The 16749-nt window shown below is 34.2% G+C and overlaps 3 protein-coding genes and 1 pseudogene across 6 annotated transcripts; 1 reads left to right on the top strand and 3 right to left on the bottom strand.

Annotated features, from left to right (window-relative positions):
- Window positions 1-35: 35 nt before the first annotated feature.
- On the bottom strand, window positions 36-1540 carry RPL23AB (ribosomal protein L23AB). Of its 3 annotated transcripts, NM_001084825.1 has the most exon segments (5): window positions 65-339; window positions 411-682; window positions 701-774; window positions 1092-1135; window positions 1350-1439. In NM_001084825.1, the coding sequence occupies 4 exon segments, from the start codon at window positions 1105-1107 to the stop codon at window positions 255-257; spliced, it is 447 nt and encodes a 148-aa protein (NP_001078294.1). In that variant the 5' UTR covers window positions 1108-1135; window positions 1350-1439; the 3' UTR covers window positions 65-254.
- A 214-nt stretch (window positions 1541-1754) lies between these two features.
- On the bottom strand, window positions 1755-5693 carry MKP1 (mitogen-activated protein kinase phosphatase 1). Its single transcript, NM_115385.7, is given in 4 exon segments — window positions 1755-2054; window positions 2265-2422; window positions 2703-5195; window positions 5515-5693. Coding segments are annotated over 2 exon segments (2354 nt in total). The 5' UTR covers window positions 5000-5195; window positions 5515-5693; the 3' UTR covers window positions 1755-2054; window positions 2265-2365.
- A 2984-nt stretch (window positions 5694-8677) lies between these two features.
- Window positions 8678-12678, bottom strand: HEXO1 (beta-hexosaminidase 1). The gene is made up of 15 exons (NM_115384.4): window positions 12113-12678; window positions 11928-12011; window positions 11809-11844; window positions 11550-11661; window positions 11375-11445; window positions 11131-11261; window positions 10956-10972; window positions 10776-10824; window positions 10388-10488; window positions 10119-10178; window positions 9993-10026; window positions 9759-9857; window positions 9554-9613; window positions 9202-9452; window positions 8678-9091 (listed from the first exon to the last, which is right to left on the bottom strand). Exons 1-15 carry the CDS (start codon window positions 12455-12457, stop codon window positions 8916-8918), a joined length of 1626 nt encoding a protein of 541 aa, NP_567017.2. The 5' UTR covers window positions 12458-12678; the 3' UTR covers window positions 8678-8915.
- Window positions 12679-13304: 626 nt separating this feature from the next.
- Window positions 13305-13793, top strand: AT3G55258 (annotated as a pseudogene). The gene has a single exon.
- Window positions 13794-16749: the final 2956 nt, after the last annotated feature.

The following is a 16749-nucleotide window of genomic DNA, read 5'->3' as shown; positions in this document are numbered from 1 at the left end:
ACTTATTAGTTATTTACGAAGGTACGATATAACCAGGTTAAACCGGGATTAGAGAGGTAGCATTAAGAATTGGAACACGATCTGAATAGAAACTATGACGCATCAACAAATACCAAACATATAATCTTTTTGAATCCAAAGATAAAAGCATAACAAAGAGATGGTGATAGTAATATCTTAACTTCTCTAGCAAAACTGAGACTATGGAAGAGAAAAACCAGAAAAAGTAAAATCACAGAGCGACAATGATCAGATTAGATGATCCCGATTTTGTTAGCCACATCCAAAGCATCATAATCAGGAGTCAACCTCACATACGCCTTCTTTGTTCCATCGGGCCTGCATACAAACATACACTCATCACTCCATGTTTACATAAACCCATATCTCAGTGAAGTTTTAGTGTTTACCTAATGAGGGTGTTGACTTTCTTGGTCTGAATGTCATACATCTTCTTGACAGCATCTTTGATCTTTTTCTTGTCAGCACGGATGTCAACAATGAAGACTAAGGTGTTGTTGTCTTCAATCTTTTTCATGGCAGATTCAGTAGTGAGAGGGTACTTGAGGATCTGGTAATGATCCAATTTGTTCCTTGGAGTAGCACTGATCTTTGGGTACTTAGGCTTTCTAGGAACGGTCAATGTCTTTGGCCTGTGGAAAGTAACCTTTGTCCTGATCTTCTTCGCAGGCTTTTTAACGATTTGGCCAGATTTCACTGCTTTCGCAGCTTTCAAAGCCTTAGCCTTAGGGTCGGCTTTCTTGGTGACATCAACTGCAAAAATAATGGAACATTAAACCATTTACACTACTGGTAACAAATCTCATTCAAGGAAAGTTTGATCATTGGCAAATAACAGACAAACAAGCACATAATCAGATGAATCCATAACAGAGTAGGTACGAGCAAGAGAATATAAAAAATACGAACTTTACAGAGCCAGATAAGAATCATACATTTCAGAAAGCTGTATACAGTAGTAAGTTCAGTCACAGTATTGAATAATGATAAACAAAGTAATTACACGCAAAAGAGAAATAGAAGACGATGTAGAATCAAATCAGATAACAATGAAAGAAAAAAAGGCGTACCTTTAGCTGGAGACATTGCTCAAGATAGATTCTTTTCACGAAACCTGATAACCCCAGAAAAGAAAATCAGTAAACAGAGCAATAGCAATTAGCAATACAAAGATTTCAAATCATGACATGTAAATCAATCAATCAACAAATACGAAGCACGAGAAAAATGACACAAAATCAATCGTATTCAGAGACAGTTAACAACAACATTCAATACTCAGAAAGCTGAGGAGAAGGTAGAGAAAGGATATCGAGAGATTGACGAACCTGAGCGGCGAAACAGAAACCCTAGAGTAGATCCAAGTTGCTTGGTGGTTTTTATTTATTCTAAGGGAAGTGAAAATGAAACAAAACCGTAAACCCTAGATCGATTTATTTTGGGCCTTAAATAATATATAATTGGGCTTTCTCTACCAACTGATTACAAGCCCAGTTGGTGTAGAAAGAAGGTCCCAAACCAAAGTCCAAATCGTGATTCTGATTAGAATGTTGGTTTATGAGTTTGAGTAAAAACGTCACTAGACATTGCTCAATTTTGTACCCAAAAAATCACTAAAATGAATGAAACCTTAAGGATTGGAAAATGACATTTTGTTTGGTTTTGGTGTTTTAGAGAGGAAATAAAAGAAGAGAAACTATGCGCAAAACCAAAATTGGATGACAAGTGAATCAAGTGTTTAAGACTATCATTAACTAATTCTTCAATTAGACTTCAACATCTACATAGTACTTTTACTTGAATAACATGTAAGTTTAACAAAAATCTATTGTGCTGCTGAGTGTATATGTAAACATTGTAACAAGTCCATCAAAATCCTCATAAAGCCCCTAACCTTACAATTTTATAATCTGATCATACTAATAATGGCCCTTGAGGATTTTCATGTGATAGAAAGAAGAAGAAGAAGTTTTTTCCCCACTGTACAAGAGAGTTGTTTCCCCCAACATCAACTTCCATAAGCACAGAGAGTCCTGCACCAGAAGTAAATCAAAAGAATCAAATATGGTCTATGAGAATTTGGTAAAAACCGGTCATTCGAGCTTCTAAGTTTTTTTGTTCCAACCATCCTCTAACTCAAATTCATGATCAGATAGCAATTAAACATAATCCAGAACTAACGATTGTATTCGGATGCAACTGTGAAGATGAAGTGTTACAGACTGCTTTCAGAGAATTCTCACCTGAGCTGAATGAATACTCTGTCTGAAAATGGAAAAGTGTTGCGGTTGAAGGAATCTGTGAAAAAAAAACAGAGTAAATGTGTAGAGCTTGCGGGTGGGTGTTATAGCGCGCTCAGCAGTGCTAGCAACTCTGTCTGATCCTCAGATTCCCTAACTATCTGTTAACAAGAAAGAAAAGCAACTTATCAGTTACAAACAACAAAAGGATCATAACAAGTTGGAACCATGCAAACCACTAGAGAATAAACCAATACATACAACTGCTGAAATCATAAGGATTCTACCTAACCGTCCTCAGTAGTCAGTAATGAAAGTGCTGAGATTGTAATTTTCATCTTCGAAATATAGTTTGGTTGGATAAGACATGACAAAGATGAGCACGCAGACTTTACAATTAGTAAAAAGTATCAGAGCCTCCAAAGTTTAGGCTATTATTACCTTTATAGGGGTATCTTTTGGCAAGTCCATCTGACACAAAATGGATTCACCAATTTGTACCCAATCAACATTCTCCACAGTGTCTGCCGCTTTGTTGCTATCTACTAGAGAACAGTTGTTATCCAAAGAGAATGACTTTCCGATCCAAATGTACAAATTCCTACTACCCGTTTCTCCTACAGCATCACTTGGCAACGGGATTGCTATAACAGATTCTGAATCTAAGTAAGCTCTGCTCAGTTTTGTAATCATCTCCATACTTGGCCAACGACATGCTAAAGGCTGGCCAGAGCTATCAGTATCACCTCCCGATTTGTGTCTGTCAGATTTACTGCAACTGATTAAGGATATAATTTCCTTCTCTGGCAAATCTGAATCTACACTTGTCCCTTTGCAATCACTTGGTGGATATAGATCGCCGTTTCTAATACCCTCCAGATTGAAGACTATGTCATTACTATCATCCGGATGTAAAGTAAAAGCAGGTGTGCCTCTGTTGGAATCAGCCAAACCTGGCAACTTCAGAGATCCTTTCAGGCTGCCTCTACGCTCAGCAAGAGAAGGTGAAGCCTTTCTATTTGGTGACGGTTGAAGAAAAGTATTGACACCACGAGATTCTTTAGGAGAAGTTTGGGAAGGGAGGAGGGATAGGCTGGAAAATTTAGGCAATGTCAGCGATGGTGGAATAGAAGGTCTCAAGGACGAACGTCCAGAGGATTGAGAGAAACTCTTTAAGCTATTGCCTGAATTTGTTGAACATACAGAATCGGGAGAGAGAAAAGGAGGCGACGCAGTGGATGATGAAGAAGTTGTTGAGGAAGGTGAGCCTGATGAATGCACGATCATCATCGAATCTGAATAGACCCTAGATAGTGGCGTTTTGGAGACATACCGAAAACCTTTGTCAAACCTTGATGCAAACTTACATTTCAGTGAGCTCCAACTGTTTTCCCTTGCAGGAAGATGAGTCTCATGTTCGTTGTTGGATGATGCTAAAGTTGGCACAAAACCTCCCTCTATGGCTTTCTGAAAAATCTCAAAATCCAGATTATATGCGTCGACCTTCCTGTCACCTGGTTGAACTTTAATTACCGAGCCCCCAATCATAGGCAAAATGCTTGCAAATGCATCCCAGTAATAAACAGGCTCATCACCTTCTCTGACCACCATAATAGGTGCTTCGACTTTCTCATATCGAGCAATCTGACAAACAGCAGCTTTTGCATCTTTCTCCATGATGGTTTCACACTGCCTACCAACCCAAATGTAAATTGCAGAAGGTAACTGAATGATAAATGCACCTCTTGAATCCAGAGAACCCGGGCATGGATCATTCAACAGTTTTGGAACAAGATGCAAAGGGTCATAAGGAGAGTGTGGAGACATTTTGTACATTCTAAGTAAGGAGGTAGGGCTAAGCGGGAACGCATGAACCCTCTTTTGGCATTGTAACAATTGGCAAGCAAAGCCCATGTTAGGATCAGCAATACCTCTAGCAGACTTCACATACTGAAATGCATCATCAAAACTTTGCCCTTCTCTCCACATCAGATATGCTATTACCAACGAGGTAGATCGTGAAACCCCTTGACAACAATGAACAAAGATCCTTCCACTTTGCTCCCTCACATCTTCAAAGTAGTCAAACACATCGTACAGAATACTAGTTATATCCTCTGACGGACTATCCTGTAACCACAAGGATCTGTAACAAAAATCAGACTTGAAATATTCCGGACAGATAAACCAACGCAGTTCAAGATATGCGTGATTCCATTGTTTTTCAGTATGCTCTTGTCTTTCGCCACAGCATCTCCACCCACATATATATGATCAGCAACCTTTGAACATTCTTTATCAAAGAAAGCAATCTTCTCCCTCTTAGCTAGACCAGAGCTCTTATCTGTTACCCGCTGCTGCGTTGATGATAAATCGAGCTTCAATCTCTCCCCGGTTTTGTTCCCGCTAGGTGTTGGTGGATGAGGCCACTCACCGACATCATCCGAACCCGCCTTAGGCCACTCGTCTAAGCTCCTCCTAGAAATGGCAAGAGGCTGCAATGGTGGCAAACAAGCTCTAGCCTTGCTGTTATGATGTGAACGAGGTGTCAAAGGAGCAGCTGGACATCTTCGACTCGGCCCAGAACTAATAGCACACGGAATGTTCAGGCTTTGCTCATCACCCTCAGGAACTTGTGATGCAGTCCGTGAAGCAGACCAAGAGGCAGACCGCCAAAACATTTTCTTAGAACCAGGAGGAGCTTCATCATTCCCCATCGCATCCTCTCTTCCCACCATCCAATCTTATCTCAAAATTACAAACTCAAAGACTTCACCTTTATCACCCAAAATCAGACAAATTCCTCACAACATACAGTGTAAAACAAGGGTCTTTGCTTCTTCCATAGACTTGTTAGTTCAGCGAAGGCTTTAAATCCACATCTGATCTAACAATAACCATCAAGCTCCCATCAGTCTATTCCGACTTAAAACCCTAAAAGAAACCAAAACAGAGGGAAAGAGAATAACCCAGCATCAGATCAAAGACGACATAGCCAAACTAGAAAAGAAGAAAACGCAAAACAACATCAGAATTAACAAATTCAGCTACCATGAATAACTCCGAAACACAAAATGAATAAGAAAATTCAATAAGAGCAAAACAGAAACTGAACCCAGAATCTAGAAGACGGAAACAGAAACTGAGAATCTGAGAAAATGATTAAAAACCCAAAAAGGGGGTGAAGCAATTCTCCTGGGTTTTGTTCGGACGATATAGATATGAGAGTAAAGGAGAGAGATTTGGAACTTACGGAGTGAGTAAGATTAAGAGAGCCGTCAAAGTTAGATCTTTTATTTATTTTTCTTCAGAGAGAGAGAAGAGAGAGATTGGGGAAACAAAGCGGAGAAGAAGAAGAACACAAAAGGAAAAGAGAGATGGGAAGTGGGAGGAAACAGTAATTCTTTATTATTAAACAAATTACAATAAAATAAATTCGTTTTCGATTATTTTGGGAGTATTATAAAGTAGTAACGATTAATTTAATTATGATAATTATCTCCTGATTAGCTGCACGAAATTGAATTCTTATTATAAGAAACGCGTTGAAACTTTGAAACCAATTTTTTGTCAGCATTTCATTTATTGCTTGTCAAAGATAATAAATTCTTGTTTTTCTCATGTTTTACGGTTTTTATTCACTACGTTTAATTCTGACATTGAATGTAATTATAGTAATTACCTTGGGATTATGATTTTTTCTAATTTTACATTTACCAAAAGAAACAAAGTTTATTACCTATGTTTATTCAGTCTTATTTTTTTATTAAATTCATGCTAATCAAACCATTTATTATTCTTTTGAACTAAAATTAATTACCATACATACAATACAAAAACAATGCTAATATATCATAATCAGAAAGATATCAAATATTTTTATCAGAAAAAAAATTAACGAAGTAATTGTTGATCTTAAATTTTATCGTTACAATAATGTAGGGAAAAAATTGTAGAATTGATTCATTTAGAATTTTACTTCAAATTTATAAACAAGACTAAATCTTGATGAATTAAAAAGAAGGGTCTAAAAAAGCATGATGATAATGATACTCATTGGTTGACATTTCTTAATAACTTTTCCCTCTGATAATTGATTTGACAGTAATGATTGTTGTTTTATTTATTCTTTTTTTTTGTCTTGTTTGTAATATTAATTTTTTTTATGTCTTTTAACTATGAGAAAAAAAAAGAAAAAAAAAAAAAGACTTTTCCTCATCAAAACAAAATATTGGTTTGGCATTAATATGAAACATATACTATTTATTTTGTTTTATTTTAACTACTGGCTTTAAGTTTTGAATAGTAATTACATTTTATCAATCATGTTTTGGAACGATAAGCTATTTTGATTTTGATATATATGAGTGAATATATATCACAATTTGTTTTATACCGCATCATTCACATCACTTCTAACAATCATCACTCGAAATTTCGAATCATAATGTTAGTGGTTTGATTAACATAATAATTAGTAAATAAAAATGGACGTCAAAAGTTTAAAAAGGTAGTTTTAAAAGCAGTGGCAGTTCATGTGTTTGACCAGGTCGTATGCAGTAGTTTTATTTCCAAAAAATGCTCATTGGTCAAAATGGTCACATATTTTAGTTTAGGCATCAAATTTACTGATTACCTTAAATGTTGTTATACGATTTTTAGGCATGAAATATGTATCCCAAGTGTTGTTTGACACTTTTCATGTGAATAAAATAAACACATACAGTATACTTATTGAATAAACTCTTCTTGTCGAATTTAACTTTTTGTTAATGTTAAGTTTTTAACGAAGAGATAAATTATGTAGTTTTAAATGATCGTTATGTTGAAAGTCTAAAACATCTTGTTGAGAAAATATTTATATCCTCAAAATGACACCATTTTTTTTTCTTTCTCAAAATGACATTTAATATTTATACTGGCCTAAGTGAATGTTTCATAAACACATAAAACAATCTTTTGATAGCGTCTTTTGTATCTTCTAGGTTTACTCTTCTCTTCGCTCTCTTAGTAATTTCTCTCCAATCTCCACGTTTTTTCTACACAGAACTATGAGCTTTCTTCTCTTACGCTCAACATATATTATATTGATTCTTTTTAGCGAACCAGGATTATGCCCACACTGATCCAAACTTTGAACCAGATTCATGCTTACTACCTATCGTTCGTTGTAAAAAAAAAAGGGAAAAAAATAAGATTGATGAAAGATCCCGTTCTCTAAAGTTTACATGCATGTCTTTGACTCTTTGAATAGTTCTTGCTTAAAAGCAACACATAATCTTAGATTAAAGAAAAGTAATACTATTGCATTTGCATGAAACATAAGAAAAAAGACTAATTAAAGTAACATTGATCTTTTGAAAATTGTTATATGTATGATGATTTTTATTTTTTACGTGTTTCTTTCTTTCTTTTTTTCTTATACTCACATCATTTTATTAAATTTTTATGTTTTCAGATATTTAAAATTTCTTTTGTTGTGTTATACTATACACATGATAACGATGAAACTAGTAAAACTCTATAACACATAACTTTGTAGAGTTATAACAATTACCAAAACAAAAATTCTATAGCATTTATTTTTTAAAAATATGGTGACTTATAGTATTTCTGATGTTCTATCATTCTACTATATATCTCATATACCAATCGTCACCAGATCTAAAGCATTCACTTAATCATAAGACAACCAATCCGGCCGTGTTCAAAATATAATTTAGAAACTCTCTCTAGAAGCCTCTTTTCTAATACTGAAAATAACACCACCTTGAACCACGCACAATCCTATGCATGGAATCAACGACTTTAAACTATTGGAAAGAGAATTAGTAAATTACTCATGAAATTGTTTGTTAGAAAAGATAAGAGTGGAACTAGTCAAGCTAGACCAGATAATTTTAATGTGATAATAATCTAACGTTGGATTTTCTTGAGAATTTAAGGACGCAGTCGCTATAGATGATGTTCTTCTTTGGTCAATAATTGTAACCTACACGTCGTCGTCAATGCAATTATATATTATATATTTTTTCTTTCCACAATGCTATAGAGATGTCTCTACGAAAATCATTTAATACTAAGAAAAAGTATAGCTTGCTACTATCAATATTTAACAAAAACGTCACGGCTGAATATGGGACTTGACTAAGTTCGTATTTGAGCTTAATATTTACGTTGATGTATATAGTAAAATAGAACGTTTGTTTTCATACGAAACTACACTGTTTAAAACTTTTATCGTTTTCTAAAGTTAGAACACGATACACACGAAAGCATACGTAAAAACACCAAAACAATTCAACGTGATCTAGCTATCTTTTACCACTATAAAATATTACATATTCTGATATGAGATTAATAATCATGTCGTTTTGCTAGTTCATATTTCAACATTATGTAATAGTATATAGGACCGGTCGAGAAACAAATATTACAATAGTGAGGAATCTTTTTTCCTTATGTCTACAAAGTCAAATGTTTTTTACTAATTAACAATGTGGTAAGAGCGTCGTGTGTTTTAGATCGTAATTTCAGATGTTGTCATGATTTGAGTAAATTGAGAAGCACACAATTTAGAACAGAAAAAGCAACGTGACAACCAGATTTCAGACGAGACATTACATATAGTACAATGAGAAGAAACGTTTTGGATCACTGAGCATAGCAAGAGCCAGGTCCCAAGGGGGGTCTTCGTGCGTAAAAGTTATCCACTGGAGCCGCTGGAACGCCACGGTTATTCAGTAGACATCTGAAGTAGTGTAGACGTGGCAATGCGGTTAACGTTATGTTCCCCTTTGACACGGCCTCTCTGGTGCTCCACATCCGTTCTGTTTCACCAACGATAACGGTTTAGGAAATATCAACAGTAGAGGTGAGCGTTTAAGCAAAACTAAACCAAATCCAAACTGAGACAAAATAAAAGATCATGTAGAGTTACCTGCAGCTGCTGCAGCACGAGGCCAAATGGTCTGAAGGACAACGGATGTATCAGCTGTTTCACCCCACATGCAAACTTCTCCTCCGATGACAAGCTTTTGGAGAGAAGGATCCTCGATTCCATTTAGAGGCTCGGTGTTATAAACCTCTTCCCACGGAACATCTAAATGGTCGAGGTACCAATATCCTTGGTTACTGAAAATGCACCTGAATCCTTTTGCTACTGCTTTTTGACATATATCAGACACTAGCCTGCAACGAGATTTAGTGAGCAGATTTGACCTATATAATGAAAAAAAAACTATGACAAGAGACGAAGATTTCTGTTTTTCTATGGTACTGTATGATCTTACCAGTTTTGAATCACAGTCCGCGGATCAAGATCTTTTCCAAAGGAACTGAAGGTTTCTTCCCTGGGATTATTACATAGTATTCGTGTCAATCTTTTGGTCTTCAAAGCCAAACAACAAGAGAATATAGAACTGAAACCCTTTGCAACAGTTTGTTAAAGGAACTAGAGAACTTGACAGATAATGCAATCTTTGTCAAAGATTGTACCAGTTGACAGGTGTCCAATTTTTCGATATAGCTATCTGTTGCGCTCGGAGTACAAAGTATTTATATGCGTCCTTAGTCGTGAAGTTGCGACCCTGAAGCCTGCAGTTGAGAATGATGAACATATCAAGCAAAAGGTGATAAAGAAGCAAGAGTTTTCATATCAATTAACTAACTCAAATAGTATTAGCTCATATAATGATCAACAAGATAACAGTGGGAGAGTCATGAGTGTACCATTCTTTAACATGAGTTGTGTTTTTCCAGCAATCTGCCAGACAAGAGACCGACTAGTGAAGAACTTAAGAGATGCAAACACAAATGAGAAATGGAAGCAGGGATTTCAGGTGTTAAACAACTAACCTGTATTAACTTCATCACCACCCAAGTGGAAAAGCTCAAATGGGAATATCTTTCTCATATCTGTTACAAACCAAGATACAAGAGAAAATATGAGAATCTAAATAGGACATACAGATAATAATACACAATTTAAGATGCAATACATTTCCTAATAACCTTTTACCGGATCTCTATAAGCTTAACTTTTCCTTTACAAGATTGAATACTAATTGGATTCGAACACTAGAAAAGGAGCTATGCTTCAAATGTGTACACTACTTGAACTAGACCTGCTAAAATGCCAGAAATCACATCGAATGTAAAGTTTTTAGTAACATCAAGGGGCTCTCGGCAAGACAGAGACGGCCAAAGATCAGGGTATCCAGTTCCCCTGCATTGGAAACAAACCTTACGCTCAAAGAGGATAGTTGTATCAGTAATCAAAGTGAAAACTATAAAATACCCCAAAAAACATGACCATGAAGAAAATGCTAACTTAAACCCTTACACCATGACTTCCTCTAAGCATTAGGAGTATAGTAACACAAAGTATATCCACATTTGTGTGTTTTTCAAATCTTAGAAAGGTATGGTCCTATGCTACTGGGATATTACAATCTTGACTATCAATAGTGTGACATTAAGAGAGGAACAATTTCAAATTCTTCCTAATCTTACCACGATTCCGCATGGCCAGGGACATCTACTTCAGCCATGACATTAATACCTGTAATCAATCTCTCAACCATGAGAAGCAGGTCGTTAAAATAGAAATCTGTTAAAGCATTCTCAGCTTAAACCATTCAGAATTGCTTGACATAAAAATCATGTTAGGCTCCATATTTAATAAATAAGTACCTCTCATTTTGGCAAACCTTCACAGTGGAAATCAAAAACAGGCCGTGAAACACAAAAAGGAAAAAAAACACATATTAGTAAGTAAAAGAATAGTTGATGATCAAATGATCATGGAGGGTTGGAATAAATAAGATACTTCTCTAACATAAAAAACTTCAAGGCTTCAAGCGATTACCTGACAATCTCAGAGGCATCCTCAACTGTATAACGTTCCCATCTCGAATAAGCTCCTTTCCACAAATTAGGATATGTAGGAGTTTCAAGAGGAAATGATTGCTCGTCTACAATGTGCCAATGCAGGACATTCTACCTCACAATAACCGCCCATGTGAAACAGAAGGGAAGAAATTAGATATCAGATAAATCTTGAAAGAAAGTTTAACTTTCTGTATCCTCAAAAAACAAGCATGTAAGCTTACAAGTTTGGCAAAGGACATGGATTCGATTATTTGCTTAATAACATCAATTGGTAAATAATGTCTTGATGTATCTGCAAATGGAACAAGTAGTAAGTAATAGCCAGCACATGATTACATTCTCTTTCCATGTGATGGACAAGAAAGCAAATGAGAGAAAGAGATACGGACTTATTACCTATCAGCAGACCGCGGTATCCAAATCTAGGTTTATCTTGAATATACCATGGTGCTTTATATATTTGCACAGATTTGGTTATATAATCAAAGGCACACAACTGGCTAAATGTCTGCAAACAAATTTAAGAAACAACACAAATTAGCAAAGATTCCATAACACTCGTGAACTACAACTCGATGAAACAATTCAAGGCTCACGAATCATGATCAAATTAACACTCAACATAGTCTTCAAACTATACTATTAAGTTACACACCTCCAATCCTCTAAGTGCACCATAAACTGTATTAGCCTGAAACCACAAGAAACAATAACCTATAAGATTCCCACAAACACATTCCTCATATGAAGAAGCTATAGTAGCAAAAGTAAAACCTCGATCGTGGCTGCTCCAACAATCGATTGCTCGTTCTTCTTCGACACCATCAATGTATAACTCTCATCCACACCCAATTGAAGCTGAAATTCAACAGAAAACAAACCAATTTAACTATTTGCCGCTATCAGCTCCTAAAAGATTGAAACTTTCCAATTGAAGGAATCAAAGTTTTGGTTTTTACCTCCTCAGAATCAGAATGAACAACGATCTTCAAAGAAGTGATATCATACTCAACCATTTTCAGAAATCTAATCCTCGACAATAGAGAACCTCTACCAGAAGCGTGTTTAAAGATTATACCCATATACCTATCAAACGCAGCTCTAATAATCAGAGATCCACCGCCATTTCCAGCTACGATTAGAGTCACGGTGGGATCCACCGAGAGCGTTTCGTTTCCGAACGAAAACTCCGCCGGTAACGGCCATAGATAAGGAGGAGAATCAGCCGGCGACGGAGTTGACAGAGATGAAGTGATAGATAAAGTGATGAATAGGAGAATAAGACGAAGAAGATTCGTTGACATTTTCGAAATTTGGGTCAATGGAGGATTGTTCGTTCTTGTCACATAAGAAGAAGAAGAAGATAAACTTTGTTTTAGTCGAAAGATTCAATTTTTATTTATTACACGAACAACCAACTTGAGTTGGTATCATGTTTCTGTTAGTTCGGTGGAAACATATTTCTTAACTCTTACTAAGGTGTGTGTGTTTAGTTCCGATGAATTCAAAATCTTTTGTGTTCTGATTAGTATCAGAATGTGCATTGATTGATACATTAATTACCATATGATATTTCTCACTAGCAAAAGCTGATTTGATGTTCTTTTATATACAAGTTGATCGGATTCATAAAGGGTCGAAGAACGAACGTATAAAGCCCAACTGCAAAGCCCATTTTACGAAGTCTGTTTAATATATTTATCATCTTTTCACCCAGACCAGTTAATTTGTGTTTTGTGTAAACTAAACAATTTCATGGGTCTTATGTAAATTTAATAAAAATAAGACTTTGAGATCTTTTAATAGTTTTACAAAGTCAAAGCATCAAAAAGATTTTTTCTTTTTATGTGACAGTCAAAAAATGATTAACTATTTTTCCAAATATTGTAGATTATAATATATAAAACATAACTAAAAATATTTTTTACCAAACACATATTTATTTCTTATTAAAACTAATAAATCTATAACTCAAAAGGAAAAAAAAAAAATTATGTCGTTGAGTTGAATACTAACATAGAGTAAGTACATGTATTTAACGTTACATGAATGTTAGTCAACTTCACTCTCAAATATATTGACATGTTCTTATCTCTATAAATAGGGTGTCTCTAAGTTCTATCTAACCACACCTACATAATTTACCTAGTTATGACTTTTAATAATAAATCTCATTTTCCAATGTTATTTATGATCTTTTCTATTCTTATTCTTTTTGTGTCTGCATTGAATTTTTCTAATGCTCCCGTAGAAGTACCAAGTTCGGACCCTGACGACTACTTACCTCTAGCCAAAAAACATGTTGTAATCCGCAATGTGGTAAAAAATAGAGAAATTTTGAATGTACATTGCAGATCGAGTGAAGATGACTTTGGGATGGTCCATATTCCTTGGAATGGTACATGGGATTTCAGCTTTCACGTCAACTTTTGGAAAAATACCAAATTTCGTTGTCACTTTACTTGACATAATGACGGATCTCATTACTTTAATATTTTTAAAGTATACAGAGATGATAATCCAGATGGACGTTTTCCAGTTTGTAAAAAATGTATATGGGAAGTAGGAAAATATGGTGATAACGGCCATATTTGTCGTATTGATCGTGATGGGAGACATTTGCCTTACTGTTTTAAATGGGAAGATGGTCCTTAAGAAGAAGAAAAAAAGTTTTTGTTATCACTATAATTTATCAAATAAATGTAACCATGAGAATGATTGAATAAATATAATACCATTTATAATGTTCGAATGTTTGAATGCTTATAAGCTTTCTTTATGTGAAGTTGTTATGTATACACATAAGCAAACTAAAAAGAAAATTAGATGGGTTATACTATTCATTATATTGTAGAACCATATAAATCCTACGATTATCTCTCGCTTACGTTGTGAACTTACATTACTAAGTAACACTCATGAGTCATGAGTCCTGATTCTACATCATAAGAAGATTATACTAAGTTTGCATGATGTGCTTAGAGAAGATAATAATGTCTTGTTTTCCAAAACGAAGAGACATAAGTCCCTAACGTACGTATAGACAGTCTTTTGACTTTTGAGATATCTCGTGAAATGGTCTTTAAAATTTGATGGTATCTTTGGGTCTATTTCCTAGAACATAAGTTCCTCTAAAATCATATTAAATCATGCACGTTTATCTCCTGTTTGTACAAACGCAGCTCTAACAATCGGAGATCCACCACCATTTCCAGCTACGATTAGAGTCACGGCGGGATCCACCGAGAGCGTTTCGTTTCCGAACGAAAACTCCGCCGGTAACGGCCATAGATAAGGAGGAGAATCAGCCGGCGACGGAGTTGACAGAGATGAAGCGATAGATAAAGTGATGAATACGAGAATAAGACGAAAAAGATTCGTTGACATTTTCGAAATTTGGGTCAATGGAGGATTGTTCGTTCTTGTCACATAAGGAGAAGAAGAAGAAGATAGAACCTTTTTTTAGTCGAAAGATTCAATCCTACTATATTATTTGGGAAGTACATTTTAAATGTAACCTTATTTTTTGTAAGTAAGTACATAGGTATGCCATTAGAAGTAATACTTTAAAAAGTAAATTAATTCATCTCTTTAAGAATTAAAAAGTCAAATACTAATTTAATTAATTAAAAAACGAAATACATTGGTAATTTTTAAAAGTAACCAATTACAATCAACAAATTAGATTTGATATCTAAATTATCATATTAATTTTTTATTAATTATTATAGTTCACCTCTCATCTTTAAATGATTCTGTTTTTGCGAAAAATAATATCATCGTTATAAAAAATAATTAGAGTTTTTTCGCATATGCTATAATTTGAATTTTTTTCAAACGAATATAAACTGTTCAATACATGAAAAATATTATAACGGGTCAAAAATAGATTTTCATTTATGGAATCATTATTCCAAGGGTTTTGGGATGTTTTATATAATGATTTTGGCAGAAGAGGATGCAAAAAATTTCGAATAAAAAGTAATTAGCGAAACATATGTTTTTTTTGGGAGTTTTTAGATAATTAAATCAGAGAATAGGGCTGGACATATGAGTAACCCATTCGAGTTCGGGTAGAACCCGTTCAGGTTTAGGATTAATGGTATATGATTTACTACCCAATAGAATAATTCTAAATATTCGGTTCTGGTTCGGGTCGGGTCCAGGTGGGTTTGGGTCAGTTTGGATAAAAAGTTTCAGGCCGTAAAAATACCCAAAAATTAGAAACGGGTATTTTGTATGTAGATAGCGGGTCTCCAAACAAAAAAAACTTTTAAATTTGTTAAGTTTTAATAAATTTAATTATATTTGAATATATTTTACTAAATTTTGACAAACATAACAAATAATTTTTGAATAGTTTAGTTGTTTTGAATATTTAGGTCCAAAATTAATTGACATATTTAGATTTATAATTATAATCTAAATATTACGATTAAATATAATTAATATTTTGGATATTAAATTAATGTTTGGGTTTTTGAATACCCTTTTTGGGTAACGGGTAATTTCTGAACCAATCGGATATCCACGGGTTTATTAAAACTCTACCCAATAAGAAAATTTCCTAAAATTTAAACCCGCCCTAACCCCGTTTTTTGGTTTGGGTATTGGGTTGGTTATCGGGTCCGTTTTTCGTCAGCCCTATCAAAAATAATTTAATATAGGGCCCAATTAGGTCCACAAATATAACTGAAAGACTAATTCTAAGTTAGGCCAAAAATTAGATCCTCTAATACAAAGAAAACTTGTTTCTTACCAAAACAAATTGTATACAAATTTTACTCATTTACTTAAAAGTACATATGTTGTATTTAGTATAAAAATAACATTTTTAAACAAAGTCAATCCAATGCAGCATTATATCCAAATAGTAAAAATATTGAAAAATATTATAGTATCACTTTTGTACTATAATATTTCCTATATAATTCAAACAAAGTATATAATTTAATTTATACAAAATATTAATGCCCGTGCTAGCACGGATTATGATCTAGTTTTGATTTTATTACACGAACAACCAACTTGAGTTTCTGTTAGTATCATGTTTCTGTTAGTTCGGTGGAAACATATTCTTAACTCTTACTAAGGTGTGTGTGTTTAATTCCGATGAATTCAAAGTCTTTTGTGCATTGATTGATACATTAATTACCATATGATAATTCTCATTAGCAAAAGCTGATTTGATGTTCTTTTATATATAAGTTGATCGGACTGATAAAAGGTCGAAGAACGAATGTGTGAAGCCCAACTGCAAAGCCCATTTTACGAAGTCCGTTGAATATATTTGTCATCTTTTCACCCAAATCAGTTAATTTGTGTTTTGTGTAAACTAAACAAATTCATGGGTCTTAAGTAAATTATTAAAAATAAGACTTTGCGATCTTTAATAGTTTTACAAAGTGAAAACATCAAAAAGATATTATTATTTTTTTTGCGACAGTCAAAAAAATTAATTATTTTTCCAAATATTGTAAATCCTACTATATTATTTGGAAAGTACATTTTAAATGTAACCTTATTTTTTGTAAGTAATTACATAGGTATGCCATTAGAAATAAAATTTAAAGAGTAAATTAATTCATCTCTTTAA

Source organism: Arabidopsis thaliana, chromosome 3 (genome assembly GCF_000001735.4).
Source record: "Arabidopsis thaliana chromosome 3, partial sequence".
NCBI lineage: Eukaryota > Viridiplantae > Streptophyta > Magnoliopsida > Brassicales > Brassicaceae > Arabidopsis > Arabidopsis thaliana.
Note: the sequence above shows the minus strand (reverse complement) of the source record. Positions and strands in the feature narration are given on the sequence as shown.

Excerpts from the sequence above, each read along its gene's own strand:
- RPL23AB (NM_115386.3), bottom strand. Across the intron at positions 340-410 it reads AAAGTCAACACCCTCATTAG|GCCCGATGGAACAAAGAAGG; the intron begins GTAAACACTAAA and ends GTTTGTATGCAG.
- HEXO1 (NM_115384.4), bottom strand. The coding sequence starts at position 12,457 with ATGTCAACGAATCTTCTTCGTCTTATTCTCCTATTCATCACTTTATCT. Across the intron at positions 11,446-11,549 it reads ATACCGCGGTCTGCTGATAG|ATACATCAAGACATTATTTA; the intron begins GTAATAAGTCCG and ends TTCCATTTGCAG. Across the intron at positions 9,858-9,992 it reads ACAACTCATGTTAAAGAATG|GCTTCAGGGTCGCAACTTCA; the intron begins GTACACTCATGA and ends TCTCAACTGCAG.